Source organism: Aedes aegypti, chromosome 3 (assembly GCF_002204515.2).
Source record: "Aedes aegypti strain LVP_AGWG chromosome 3, AaegL5.0 Primary Assembly, whole genome shotgun sequence".
Taxonomy (NCBI): Eukaryota; Metazoa; Arthropoda; class Insecta; order Diptera; family Culicidae; genus Aedes; species Aedes aegypti.
Window position 1 is genome coordinate 160,275,665 of NC_035109.1, and position 14,279 is coordinate 160,289,943.

Below are 14,279 nucleotides of genomic sequence, written 5' to 3' on the forward strand. Positions count from 1 at the left end.
AGCTGAAATTGAACATCTCATCCAGAACTTGGGAAGTACACGTTGGATCCAGTCGTCAATTATCTCCATCTTCGCTAACCTATGCACGTCTTCAGTGGAGTAGAACGGGTCCAAGTTCAGTATCATCTCCAATATACGATTTTGCTTCACCTGAAGTTTCTTCCTGTATTTAAGGGCGCAGCCATACGTTATGGAAGGAGGAAACAACATCTTGTAAGGAAGCATTTCAGATTTCCTATCCAGCTGTGAGCGTCTCTTGATCAGTGGGTAAAGCATTCTGGACAGTTTGTCGCATTTAATCAGTGTGTTCTTGACATGGGATGCGAAGGCCAGCCTACGATCAAAAGCTAGACCCAGATATCCCACGTTGTCGGACCATGGAATTTGTTGTCCCCATATGGAAGTTTTTGTGGGGATCGTTTTTTGGTGAAGAAAATTGATTGCAATTTGTTCGAGTTGGTCTTGATTTTCCATCTACGCTGATAAGTTTTAATGGTGTTATATGTCGCTTGGAGTTTTTTCACTATGCATCCTTATCCGCTGCGATGAACCCAGTATTGTCCACGAAGAGAAAGTACTGCACGCCATAAAGCAACACCAGGTTTTTTTTTTTTTTTTTTTTAATCTTTATTTGAGTGTATTTTAACGCACGAGGGCTAGTTCTACACTGCATCACCAGGTCACCGGTGAAGATGTTGTAGAGCTTCGGGCCTAAAACAGCACCTTGAGGGACGCCGAAGGTTTTTTCATGGCTGCTAGAGGTATGACCGTGGAACGATCGATTTGCCAGGAACGGACGAATAATTTTCAGGTTGCAAGATGGACATGCCCCCCCCTCCATCTTGTGCAGGATTGTTTCCTGCCATACAGAATTCCTCTTTAATTCTTTATTAAATCAACATTATAATATTAGCATACCTATTAGGTTTACAAAGTATATTTTATACTACAAATACTATACAAATCTTTATTGATAACTCAATACATTTACATCTGCTAAAGTTGATCTCATCAAAAACGATGCCTCTGGATCCTCATATTGAATCATGCTGTGTCTCTTCATTTCCATAGGTTGTAGTCGTCTTCCAATGCTAGTTTAGAAAAAAAAATCGAAATAGTTGTAGCACATCGAAAGAAGTTTATTCATGTATTCATTTCCAGATACAATAGGTTTACATTGCTGTAGAACAAAAAGCTTTGCACTACCCAGATTATCAGGATATTCACATTCTTAGCTTAACATTGCGCTTAACTCAATAATTCCTTCTATTAAATGGAACAAATTGGGGTCCCTTGGTCGCTTCTCGTCTGTCGCCTGGCCGGTGTTGCTGCTGACGGAACGCGCTTGTACTAGGTCCTCCGGGATTTCCTCCCATCCTGCCGAACGAGCTGCCGGTGTTCCGCCCATAGCTGTCTCTGGTGTCCATGTTTCGGTGTGAACTCGTTTGTTGGCTTTGGAGCAGCGGATTGCTGTACGATTCCAGTTCCTCGCCTTCAGCGAACTCGTCGTCGCAAAAATTCTTGTGAATTTCTTCGTATTCGTTGGTGAAATTTTCATCCTCGATAAACGTGTCCGGGTCAGTGTAATCGTCTGTCTTATCAAACGGCACATTCCCTACCTCGCGTTCATTGTTTGATGGGACAGTTGAGTTCTTGTGTTCAACCATCGCGTCAAAGTAGTTATATGCCGTTCGGAGATCACTATTTAGATTGTAAACCTGATCGTCCCTAAGAGAATCGCGCATTTCGGTTACCGTACCACTGGTTACAGTTAATTTTATGTATTTTATCAATTCACTAACCGCACGCACTTGATTTGGCGTGAGTTCGGTTATTGAGCCGAATTCCGAAACAGCTTGCACAGGCATCGGATTGGTTTGTGCAACTGAATCGACAGTACGAACAATATCGGTTTGAGTTTCACCATTATATCGGACCTTTATTTTGCGCAATAAGCAATCGGTGCATACAGTCGGATCCGTTTGGGTGGTCTTCTGAAGGGATGAGCCAGTACCAGTATTGGATGTCGTTGCTCCTTGCTGTCGTCGAGCAAGGTTATCCCTCTCCGTGATCACCGCCTGTTGCTTCAGATTGTGGCGTTGAAGTATCCGGTACGATATGTGTCCCTCGTCCATGCGCAGCACATCAATGATGGGTTTCAGCGTACGAGGAACGTTTCCAAATGGATCGCTGGTTTCGGAAAAGCGGCAACTGAATGCATAAGTCGGATTTTTGTCGCTTTTCAAAACTGGCGATCGACCCTCATTAATCCCTTTGCCGTGGAAGGTTGGCGCACGGTACAAGAATTTGGCAGGTTTAGTCTTTCCACTGTCGGCATCTTCCAACAGTTTAATTGCCTGTTTGATACGGAGTTTCACTAGAAATATTGTACATTTTTAGCGAACTTTTGTAGGGTAATATATCGAGGTTAGTAATGTTCGATTTACCTTCCTGTTTAGTCCAGATTTCTGTCGGTACGGAAGGTTGCGACCCTGATAATACAGAGAAATTTGTTAACAATTACTTCAAACAAAGTGAATAACTAAAATGCTCTAAAATTCGTTTTAAGATTATGTGTAAAAACTCTGCCTAGGATTTTGTAAAGATTGTCCCAGATACAATTTGTATATGGCTAAAATCCTATGTAATCGTAGCATTTCATAAGAATCTTAAGAAAAACACTAATTGAATTTTAAAACTTCACTTCATTTTTCCAGAAGAAAAATAGAAAATACTGAAAATCATTATATAATAAGGCAAGCAAAAATACCTTCAAAATCGAATATATTGCTTTTCTTGACAGATAGGGCTATTTTACCTGCGACTTACAGACTTCTTCATTGTCGAGCCAAAACGGTATCAATGTGGATGACAATGGAGCAATGTGTTATGGAAGAATGTTTGGAGTGATTTCTCGGAGAAACTTTGGAATAATCTTCGCTTAAATATGAAAATTGATGGAATAAAAACTAAACTAATCGGCATAGGTATTCTTGTAGGGTTTCCTTAGCAAAAATAACAATACGAGTTTATTCATAAGTTAAGAAATAAAGTATTGTAGAACATTTGATCAGTATTGAAATAAAGGATTCCCGTCTTGAATATTTCTTGAGGAATTCTCATTGAGTTCCACCAAGAAAAAGTTTAAATATTGTTCCAGGAATTTCTCCAGAATATGTCCGTGAACTATTTCCAAGAAACTCTGGATTCTAGGAACTTGAAATTCAAGGATTTTGAATTTCTCTACTAGTTTTTTTTTTTTAATATATCTATGAAATCTACTGTGTCTTCGATTGAGAATGTCATCAAGTAATTTCTCATAGGATTCTACAGCGAGTTCTTGAAACCATTCCGTCTACGATACCTTCAATTTTTCCCGGAGTTACTGTCTAGAGATTCGAAAATTATTCCAGAATTTTTTCATGAATACTTCCAGCGACCCTATAAAGAACAGTCCTGTGAATTCGAATGCTCTGGAAATTATTCTAAAAAAATCGTATAGGTAATCTTGATCCGAAAACCTAAAAAACAATCTTCTTGGAAAAAATCCAGCAATTTCATTACGAATATCTGCAGGAGTTTCTCCGATTATTTGTTCAAGGACCATTCTATTTATTACTTCAATTTCTCCAAGGATTCTATGGGAAAACAAATCTTTTTTTGATACCATAACTTATTTTTTTAGAAAGTTCTTCAAGTAATTCTTAAAGTATTCGTCTAGAGATTTTGCTATGGATTTTTTTATTACAAAAATTTATTGAGCCGTTTTGCCCATCTCTAATTCGTTCAAACACTTTTTAATAGAAAATCTCCCAAGGATAGTTCTTGTTTTTAATTCTCTACTAATTTCCTCGTGAATTCTCTTATAGATTTTTTAAATAATTCTTAGGAAAAACTATTTTCTCTAAAACTCTTTCAAGAAATTACAAAAGTATTTATTTTAAAAATTTTACCATGGATTTCTCACAACGAAATTCTTAAAGTTCCATAATTGCCTGCTAGAAATGATTATGGACTGCTCAACATTGACTTTTTCAAAGATTTCTGAAAGGTCACAACATCTAAGTTTTTTTTTTGAGTTTCTCTGCGTGTTCAAGGATTCCTCTAAAGATTTTTCCGGAATATATTTCCTTAAGGATTACTCCAATAAAAACGTAAAAATAAAAAAAATGTGAAAAAAATTAACGAATCTCTAATTAAACATATTTTCACAAGTTTGTTGAATATTCATGATGCTTGTTGGAGTACGTATGAAAGTTTCAATAACCATTATATGTATTAAAACCATTGAAATTTGAGATTTTTTTTCTTCGAAGTGTTTCGAAGCCATGTAAGAACAATCTTTAGTCATTCAGAATTAACTATTCGTGAATCATTTTTTTGTATTTTTGAGTGTTTCTTGAACTTGGAAGTTTTTGCCAAGGCCTGGACTGCCCATACTCGCATAACAGTCCCATTTGATTTTTTACCACTTTTCAGTTAGCTCCATAAATAGTATTCATTTTTAGTGTACTTTCTGAAATAAAACTCCAAATTGTGTCTTTGTATGGACAAAATGTGAAAAAAATACCAAACCATGTGCGTCCCATATTGAAAGTACCCGCAAAACAGTCCCATTCGAAGATTATGAAGAAATTCAACTAAACCTATTCCTGTGATCATTTCTGAAAGCTTGCATTGCGATTCTCATTTCCTTATAAAAACAATCAAACAAATCAGGAAAGTACAAATCAACTATTATCAAGAAAAACTCTTATTTTTGTTTAAAAAATGTTTTACCATAACGACTTCTTCTGTTCTTCGATTTATACTAACACCACATCAGGCTAGTTACCTGTAAATAGTTTTCCTGAGAATATTCTACTGCTCCATTCATTCTACTGCTTCCTGCGGCCAATCATTATCAGAATCTCTGGCAGGCTGAAGTCCAACAACAAGAAGTGAAATGCTTCTTTGGCCGCCGCAAGATTACGCACATCGTCGCCAGTATCTACATGGTCAAACTAAGTGTTTGCAGCACCAAATGCCGAGAAACAGATAAGTTCCTGACTCTCATCAGGATTATCTATATCATGGGAACCGCCATTTGCCTTCATCAAGTGGACCAAAACATGTTCTATTTACCTTTCTTTGATAGTTTTCAAATCCTTCACCCGTCACGTGCTGCGATTTCAGCAAGCCTTCCATATGGCCGATCGCAACGGTTAATTTGAATTCAGGAAATCTTCACCATTTTCTCATTTACTATCACCACTGTACAGCTTAAGAACTTCAAGGGACATTATAACTATTGAAAGATAGTTGATGACTGAAAGCTACAAAAAGAAAAATGCATTGCAATCGATCGTAAACTTGAACAACAATGTGTCAAGGTGCACGATATCAAAGTAAGCGAATCCTCAGTAATGGGACTGGTATGCGGGTATTTAAGCGTTTAGTGAGAGAAATACTCGGATAACGAGTCCCATCTGCAATAACCCTAATTTGGATAGAAAAAACAACCAGTTTTACTAAATTTAAATTATTTACGGTTTTTGCACATTGCAATGATATTATATTGAGCAATGCCACCGGCATTTATTACTTACAGCAGCGGAAAAACGAAAATGGAGGGTTTTATGTTTAGAAGCGTTTTTCTCGACATCATGATTTTCCTAATGGGACTGTATTGCGAGTATGGGCAGTGGAAAAAACGGGAATATCCGGGGATTTTATTTCTATAAATCAGTAGACACCCTGTCAGAGATTGATGTAAAAAATCGAATGTGATATAAAGGTACCGTTGTTTACACCTTTCATAGAGACTAACAGTATCGGCCATATAAAATGCACTAAAGCCGTTTTCCCATACAAAGTAATCAATTTCAAATAGCTATATCTCCGTCGTTTCTCTACCGATTTTTTGTTTGTGTTAAATTACAATTACCTCAATTTTTCGAAAAAGTTGTGCGAAAACTATTGATTCAAAAGTTACAGATAGATTGAATTGTGACAAAACATGATCTAGCGGAAAAACTGTCCGTCGAATAAACTTGATATCTTCAGCGCATTTGTTCTTTATCACTTAATGAACAAATGTGCAAAAGATACCAAGTTAATACGTGGCCTAAACTGTCAAAATTCAACCTATCTGTAACTTTTGAATCAATAGTTGTCACACAAGGTTGAGGTAATTTATTCGTGATCAAACGTCAACATCCCACCGCAAAATCGCTAGTGTTTGGAGGTGATTTTAACCTACAAATTGCCAAATAACCTCCAAAACACCACCTCCAAGTTAGTTCTAATAACCTCCGTTATATGAAATATGGTGGCGATCGTCGCAAGTTTATCGTTAAACAGTCAATAGTTCATCACGAAAAATTGAAAAGATTCGGTTGAGAAACGACGGAGATACAGCTATCTGAAGTTGACCATTTGGTATGGGAAAACGGCTTTAGTGCATTTTTAATGTCCGAAAGTGTACATCTCAGCGAAAGCGCACTTCTTATGGAACATAATCGATTACCAGTATTGAACAGTCCTTGTTAAGTTAACCATCTGCTAGGTAAAATATTTTCACTTTCAAGCCTGATTCGCTGCTGACAAGTAATTTCTCGGCCTATCTTGATGCATGGGAAATTTCTGCAAGGAATCGGTCAAGAATGCGCTTTTTTTCTGATCGCAGTACGCAGTTGAAAAGAACTGTCAGTTCAAATGGGAGACGCTGTAGAAAATCCCTGCAAGGAATCGGCGAGAAATTTCTTTAGCGATTCCTTTTCAGTAGCAAATCAGGCTTAAGAAACTGATGTCAGTAAGGCGGTATCCATTTATTACGTAACGCTAAAATGGGCAATTTTTGGACTCCCTCCCCCCGTCCATAACGCTTTTTGTATGGAAAATTTCAAATTTTTGTATGAACCGTAACGTTTGAGCCTACGCCTCCCATCCCCCTAAGCGTTACGTAATTTGTGGACGGCGCCTAACAAGGACTTTGTATCGTGAATACTTGAGAGAGTAGGGTCCAGATTGTAATACACTACGTGGATCTTACCCCGTAATGCACCACGAAAAGGTGATCTACCCGCGTTACGAGTCTATAATTCTTATGATCAAGCGAGTCGTTTCCAAGACGAATCCTTTAATTCTATTTTTCCCATGGTACAAACAGCTCGTGGGTTTCTTGTGAAAGTGCAGAGGACTCAACGGCTGCCTTTGAGTGAATAACATGTCAACATTTCCTCCCCATCCCAAATTGACCTGCATTCAGGCGCAGCAGGCGCCAATATTGCTCAGTACAAACAAAGGGAACTCCACATTGAGGTGACAACTGATCCCGAGGAGCATCCGTTCGTCCCTTGTGCAAGTATTTACCTATAGGTTGGGCTGTCAATCATGTTTATATACTAAATTGAAAATAAGCTTACCTGTGCTTCTAGATCTGTCCCCTGAATTAGCGCCATTGATTTTATCCTGTTGAAACTGCTTAGAAATATTTATAAAAGAATATTATTCAGTATATAATGATTCAAATACATAGTAAATTTGATAAATCAAAAAATAGATCACACCAAAATTACGTACCGCTTCCTGGGACGCCTGCGGACTATCCAATGCCGGCGATTGCAACGCGAGCTGCTCGCCCAGCATTGGATAGGACACGATGGGCTGTGCTTCCGCGTACAGCGGATACGCGTTGTAAGGATCTGCCAACACAATTTGAGTGCCCATCGGATCGCCCGGAGGACACCCATCCATGTCCATGTATGGGGGATCACAGGGATGCTCCACGGCATTAATGGAGAACTGATTCCTAAACTGCGGATACTGAACAAACTGGCTGTTGATTTCACACCGGTACTGTTCTAGCTCGGGGAACTCGCGGCCCTCTTGGGCAAACTTCACCGCCAAATCGTCCAGGAAGCTTTTCTTGGCCCGCAACACCTTGGGATCCCGGTTGCGATCCGAGGATCTGCTGCGATCACGGCGCGATCGACTCCGAGATCTCGTCCTGTCCTGGGAGTTCCGGGATCTTCTCCGAGGACTGCGACGACGCGAATCGTACCTCCTCGGAGAGGGACTCCGCCTTGCATATGGAGATCGGGATCTCCTCCGGGGTGGTAAAGGGGATCGAGTTCGAGATCGTCTACGATCCGGGGAGCGTCTGTAGGAAGAATTCCGCTCATCAAACTTACGGCGGGGATGATCGGGATCAAAACTGCGAGCATAGTGGTAATTCCTTTGGAACAGCATTGGACTCCTGGATCTTTCCCGGCTGGATTTGCTTCTACTTCTTCTCCGCGATCTTCGTTCACCAGGATCATCTCGCTTTTCTGTTGGATCTTTCTTTTTATCATCATTTTTCGAACTTGTATCTCTATCGCCATTAGACTTGTCTGTTTTAGATTTATCGTCCTTCGCCTTATCTTTTTGTTCCGCTTTACGGTTCTTGTCGCTATCACTTTCCATCTTTACCTCTTTCGAAGATTCACCTCCCACCTTTTTCGCAACGTTTGATCCGGATTGTGGCTTAGTGCCATCTTTGCTTGTATTCGAGTTGGATTGTGATCCTGAATCGGATGCTTTCGGAGTCGATGACGGCTTAGCGGCCACTTTTTTCGGACTCGAAGCGGAACCCGTTGCCTTTTGAGGTGGTGCCTTTCCGGTGTTGGTCGCTTTCTGATTTGTCACCTTCCCCTCGGGTTTCTTCGCATTTGCTCCGGATTGAGATCCGGTATTCTTAGTACCGGATTGCGTTCCTGTGGCTGCCGTCTGGATTGCTGGTTTCTTCACCGCAGTTCCGGACGACGAAGCTTTCTTACCGTCATTATTTACGCTAGCATTCGCTGCTTTTTGTCCCGATTCCTTTCCGTCATCCTTCTTGGTCGTCGAATTCGGAGCTTTCTTCGAATCGTCCGATGTTTTGTCACCAGGAGGATTCACGTCCTTTTTGTCACTTTGCGCTCGGGCATCCGCTAGTTTTTGTTCGATAGCCTTTTCCATGATGCTTCTGATTCTTTCTGATGCTGGTAGATTTTCCCACAACAAAAACTTCAGAAAATGCCTGAAAAATTATGGTTTTAGGAAAAGTCAAATTTTTGGACGGCTGCTGGCTTGGCACAGTAAAAAAAATGGCGGGTTTATTGACAGAATGATCGATTAATTTCAATGATGAGAATTTTAATCGATCTTTTCGAAATACCTGAAAACACCTTGATGATAAATTCATGACATCACACTTAAACCAAAGACAAATTAAACCCGGGTAAAAACGTACCATTCAGTGAATGGAATAAACCTGAGAGAGACTCGCGAAGAGGAAAAATATCAACGTCATATGCAGCCCAGATTCCCCTCTCACGAAACGTCAAATGCAGCCCACCGTTTTTATGGCTGAAAAAGTGAAAAGTATTGTGTTCAAAGTTAACTGTTATTAAAAACCTCAGTCGGCGGAGCAGTTTTTTTCCAAAGTTGCTGATAAATCTAAGCAGAAGATTAATTATTTCTAATGTCTGCTACGTTTGCTGGCATGAAATTTTACTCAAACGGCTATTTATGATTCGATGTGATGCAAACTCAATCATTTTTTGCTGAGAGGTTCATGTGAGGATTTGAACAGCATGCGCATAATTGGTATGGGGCTCTGCACAAAAATCTTCCTCGCTCTTTCACACTTTCATAGAATTAGTAAACAACAAGGCCAGTAAACGTCAAAATCTCATGCAAGATCACAACAGTGCAGAGCCCCATAAACCTGAGACGAGACTAGCGAAGACGGTCTTCTTTTTCTGTGATTGCTGAGTTTTTTTTTTCTTATTCCACTTTGTGTTTATACCAATGATGCGCAAGCCGTTCAAATGCTCACATGAACCTCTCAGCAAAAAATGATTGACTTTGCATCACATCGAATCATAAATAGCCGTTTAAGTGAAATTTCATGCCAACAAACGTAGCAGACATTAGAAATAATTAATCTTCTGCTTAGATTTATCAGCAACTTTGGAAAAAACTGCTCCGCTGACTGAAGTTTCTAATAACAATTTACTTTGAACACAATACTTTTCACTTTTTCAGCCATAAAAACGGTGGGCTGCATTTGACGTTTCGTGAGAGGGGAATCAGGGCTGCATATGACGTTGATATTTTTCCTCTTCGCGAGTCTCTCTCAGGTATAAACACAAAGTGGAATAAGAAAAAACTCAGCAATCACAGAAAAAGTAGACCGTCTTCGCGAGTCTCGTCTCAGGAATAAACCATTAATGTACAATAAGCCGTTTTATGAGACGTTTCGAATCATATGGTTTCCGTTTGTTTACCAGCTTTGAAAGTTTCTGGCGGGCCGATTTATCTACGTTTCTTCTAGCGCCACATTTGGAAGAAGCATATTCAACAATGGCGCTGGTGGCAATGCAACAAAGTTTTTAATGTTCGCATGTAAAATTTAAATCAGTATGCGGGGAAGATATGTTTCATCTACGTTACCTGTAATACATGTAAACCGGGTAGAAACATGCGCTGAAAGAGACGGGAAAGTCATCGGCAACCAAAATGTCTCCAGCGCCATTCAGATATCATGCTAGTTTTTTGAACAACAACAATGAGCGGCCCGCCAGAAAACGTCATTCGAACGTCTCGTAAAATGGCTTATATAACGTATTGGATACACAGAAAAAATTCTGTGATAAAAATTACTATTTTAGCTGGCCGTATTCTTGAAACTACCATGAAATTTCAGACCAATTTACTATGTTTACGGTATATCCCACCACATTACTGGTACATTTGACAGAAATAATTTACAACAATCTGATTTCGACAACAGACATGGTAAAATCAAGCGTAATTCTGATCTGCTGAAAATTGCCGGTGCGAGCGCTTAAGTTAACCCCCTAAAATGGTACTTTTTACCGCACAATTTTTTTGCGTGTACAATACAGCGTATTGTAATTGAATGTCGAAGCAACATTATTCTTGTTTGAATATACCATTCAAAAACAATATAATATATTGTAACAGAACACTTTTTTGTTTTTATTGGTTTTATACCTTACAATTTTTGTCAAATTCCCTTTTTCGCGTAAAACAACTGTTGCTTTTTTCTGTGTAGGGGCTTGTTCACAAATTTCATAACGCTAAAGGGGGTGGGTGGGTGTCCTCAGAATGTTACAGCTCATACAAAATTTGTAGACTATTCATATAAAAAGCGTAACGAGGGGGTGCGTGGGTCTTAAAAAAAGGCCGAATTGAGCGTTATGACATTTGTGAATGAACCCTAGCTTGTCTGAAAGAAGTAAACAAAACAAGTTCAGAAAGCAAGAAATGTTGGGTGAAAAATATTCAAAAAGCAAATCTGGCTTGAATGCGTTCCAAATACGGTAACACAATCTAATCAAAGGACACTTAGCAACCATGATCCATATCACCGCCAACATAGCAAAGAAAAACGATCTTTGACTTCGCCTTCCTTGTTAAAAATCTTACCGCATTTGGTGTTTCCGAATTTGATATTTGCATTTCAAACGCACACAGCAATAAGTAGTTTTGTAGAAGTCACTTGACATTAGCTGTAACGACGAATGCAACCATGATAAATATCTTTACCTCTATAGGAGTTAAATTGGGTCCTAAAATTTGTAATGAAATCTTGTTTTTATTTAATAACACGAAAAAGCATGTTACTGTAATTACTTTAGCAATTTTTCCCGCTCAAATAATGGCTATATCATGTTTAAACTTTAATTTAAAAATTTGGTCCATAAATGAACCTTGACACTTTTGATCATGTTTGACGTTCGCTTAGTCGACAAAAACACCACAGGGGTTTTAGTTCGACCACTGGGGTTGTTCCTATCTGACATTTCGTAAGGGACACGGAAAACAAAATACACCCAAAATTTGAGTTTAAGCCAAAGGATGTGACAAAATCTAATAAAAATGTTTTTGGGCTTAAATAAACGGAAAACATTAGAAAATTGAGTAAACATGTGTTTTTGGCCTAAACTTAAGCGTTTGGCACTAAATTTGGGACAGGGCTTTAGGACCCAATTATTTTACTACTGTTGACATGAATATCCGGTTAGTTGGGGGACAATCCATTCAAAATACATATTCTATGCTAATTCACTAATTGAAATACCACAGACAAACAGACGTAACACTCTAATTATTTTCATCGTACAGCAGAACAGCGGCCAATTCTAATATTTGGTAGTTGGCCGACGGGCCACAAGTGGCGCTCGCATTACTTTTGTTAGAGTTTGACGTTTGCTCACCACCGCCACCTTGTTCACGGTTGGCCAAATGAGTTATTTTTAGCATTGGGCGTAAATGTTCACGTGACTATGTTTTAAATTAATTCTAGCTGTTACGTCTGTTTGTTTGTGGAAATACAGTTCGTTGAAATGTTTTTGTATTGTACAACAATACACGAATTGCTAATCAAGACAATACATGAACAATATATCGTATTGTATTTTCAAAATGTATGTATGAGAAAATATCTATATTTCTATTGTTACGATACTTAACCACCCATACATTATTTTGGCAAAATCTCATATAAAATACAGTGAACTGTTCAAAACAATATATTGTACTGTAATTCTATTGTCATTTTACAATATACTGTATTGTATTTCCAATATATTGAATGGTGCTGTTTCAATACGTTATATTGTTTTTGTACTGTTTTTTTTTTATCCGGGAAGCTAGGGGCTCATTCATTTATTTCATAAAGGCTAGTTTGCTACTGACAAAAAAAGGAATCGCCTATCTCGATGTGTGGAAAATTTCTTCCCAGAAATGGTCCAGAAAATCACATTTTTCTGATCGCAGTACGCAGTTGAGAAGAAATGCCTGGAATGGTAGCACAACTACTCAGTCATACGACAGCCGTCAATCTCAGGCGCCATTTCGGAGAATACCACGAAGCAAATTTCTGGCAGTAATCATCCAATACATCAACGCATGGTTTGACGTGATGAATTCATACGATTTGAATCAATCAATTCCATCGAAGAAGTGCTATGGTTTGCATTTAGAATTGGGTCCTAAAATTTGTAATGAAATCTTGTTTTTATTTAATAACACGAAAAAGCATGTTACTGTAATTACTTTAGCAATTTTTCCCGCTCAAATAATGGCTATATCATGTTTAAACTTTAATTTAAAAATTTGGTCCATAAATGAACCTTGACACTTTTGATCATGTTTGACGTTCGCTTAGTCGACAAAAACACCACAGGGGTTTTAGTTCGACCACTGGGGTTGTTCCTATCTGACATTTCGTAAGGGACACGGAAAACAAAATACACCCAAAATTTGAGTTTAAGCCAAAGGATGTGACAAAATCTAATAAAAATGTTTTTGGGCTTAAATAAACGGAAAACATTAGAAAATTGAGTAAACATGTGTTTTTGGCCTAAACTTAAGCGTTTGGCACTAAATTTGGGACAGGGCTTTAGGACCCAATTGCAAAATAAAATTCTCAACTCCATGCAGACGATGGTGCAGGACCTTCGAGTACTAACCAAGCATTGCCTACCAGCTGCACCGGGCATAAAGGCTGGTTTGCTACTGACAAGAAAAGGAATCGCCTATCTCGATGCGTGGAAAATTTCTTCCAAGAAATGGTCAAGAAAATCACAGTTTTCTGATCGTAGTACGCAGTTGAGAAGAAATGTCACTTCAAAGGGGGGTCTCTGTAGGAAATTTCTTGACCCATTCAGTCAAGGAATTTCTTTACTTTTCTTGAGCGAAACAGCATACTTAGCCTAAAAGTATATTGTATATCCACTTCAATGTTGGATTATCCCAGGAAATCAGCTCTACTTTTCAGCTGCGTACAGCTCATTTAATTTTGGTAGCGGAAGCATTCCTTGACCGTTTCTTGTCCTATCCTTTTGCACAGTACTTATTATCAGCGTATCGGCTAAGTATGCTGTTCTGCTCAAGAAAAGTAAAAATTTCTGCCCAAGAAATGGTCAAGAAATTTCCTACAGTGAGCTCCATTTGAATTCATATTTCTTTTCAACTGCGTACTGCGATCAAAGAAAAATGCTTTTCTTGAGAATTTCTTGCAAGAAATTTAACACGCATCGAGATAGGCGCACAGACAAACAGACGTCACACTCTCATCATTGTCCATCGACCACCTTTTTAACGGTCGATTCAAAAATATGGTAGGTGGCCAATCCGCCACCCGCAGCGCTCGCATCGTTTTTATTCGCGTTTGACGTGTACACACTACCGCCATCTGTTGGCCCGTCGGCCAAATACACTAATTCTAGCATTGGGCGTAC

At 38.9% G+C, this 14,279-nt stretch overlaps 1 protein-coding gene across 2 annotated transcripts; it reads right to left on the reverse strand.

Annotated features, from left to right (window-relative positions):
- Positions 1 to 1,115: 1,115 nt before the first annotated feature.
- Positions 1,116 to 9,115, reverse strand: LOC5575802. 2 transcript variants are annotated; one of them, XM_021849249.1, is made up of 4 exons: positions 7,564 to 9,115; positions 7,407 to 7,461; positions 2,448 to 2,492; positions 1,116 to 2,377 (listed from the first exon to the last, which is right to left on the reverse strand). In XM_021849249.1, exons 1-4 carry the CDS (start codon positions 8,980 to 8,982, stop codon positions 1,254 to 1,256), a joined length of 2,643 nt encoding a protein of 880 aa, XP_021704941.1. In that variant the 5' UTR covers positions 8,983 to 9,115; the 3' UTR covers positions 1,116 to 1,253. The 2 variants fall into 2 exon arrangements, with proteins under 2 accessions (XP_021704941.1, XP_021704940.1); XM_021849248.1 differs by having other exon boundaries at positions 7,407 to 7,464.
- Between the last annotated feature and the right edge of the window lie 5,164 nt (positions 9,116 to 14,279).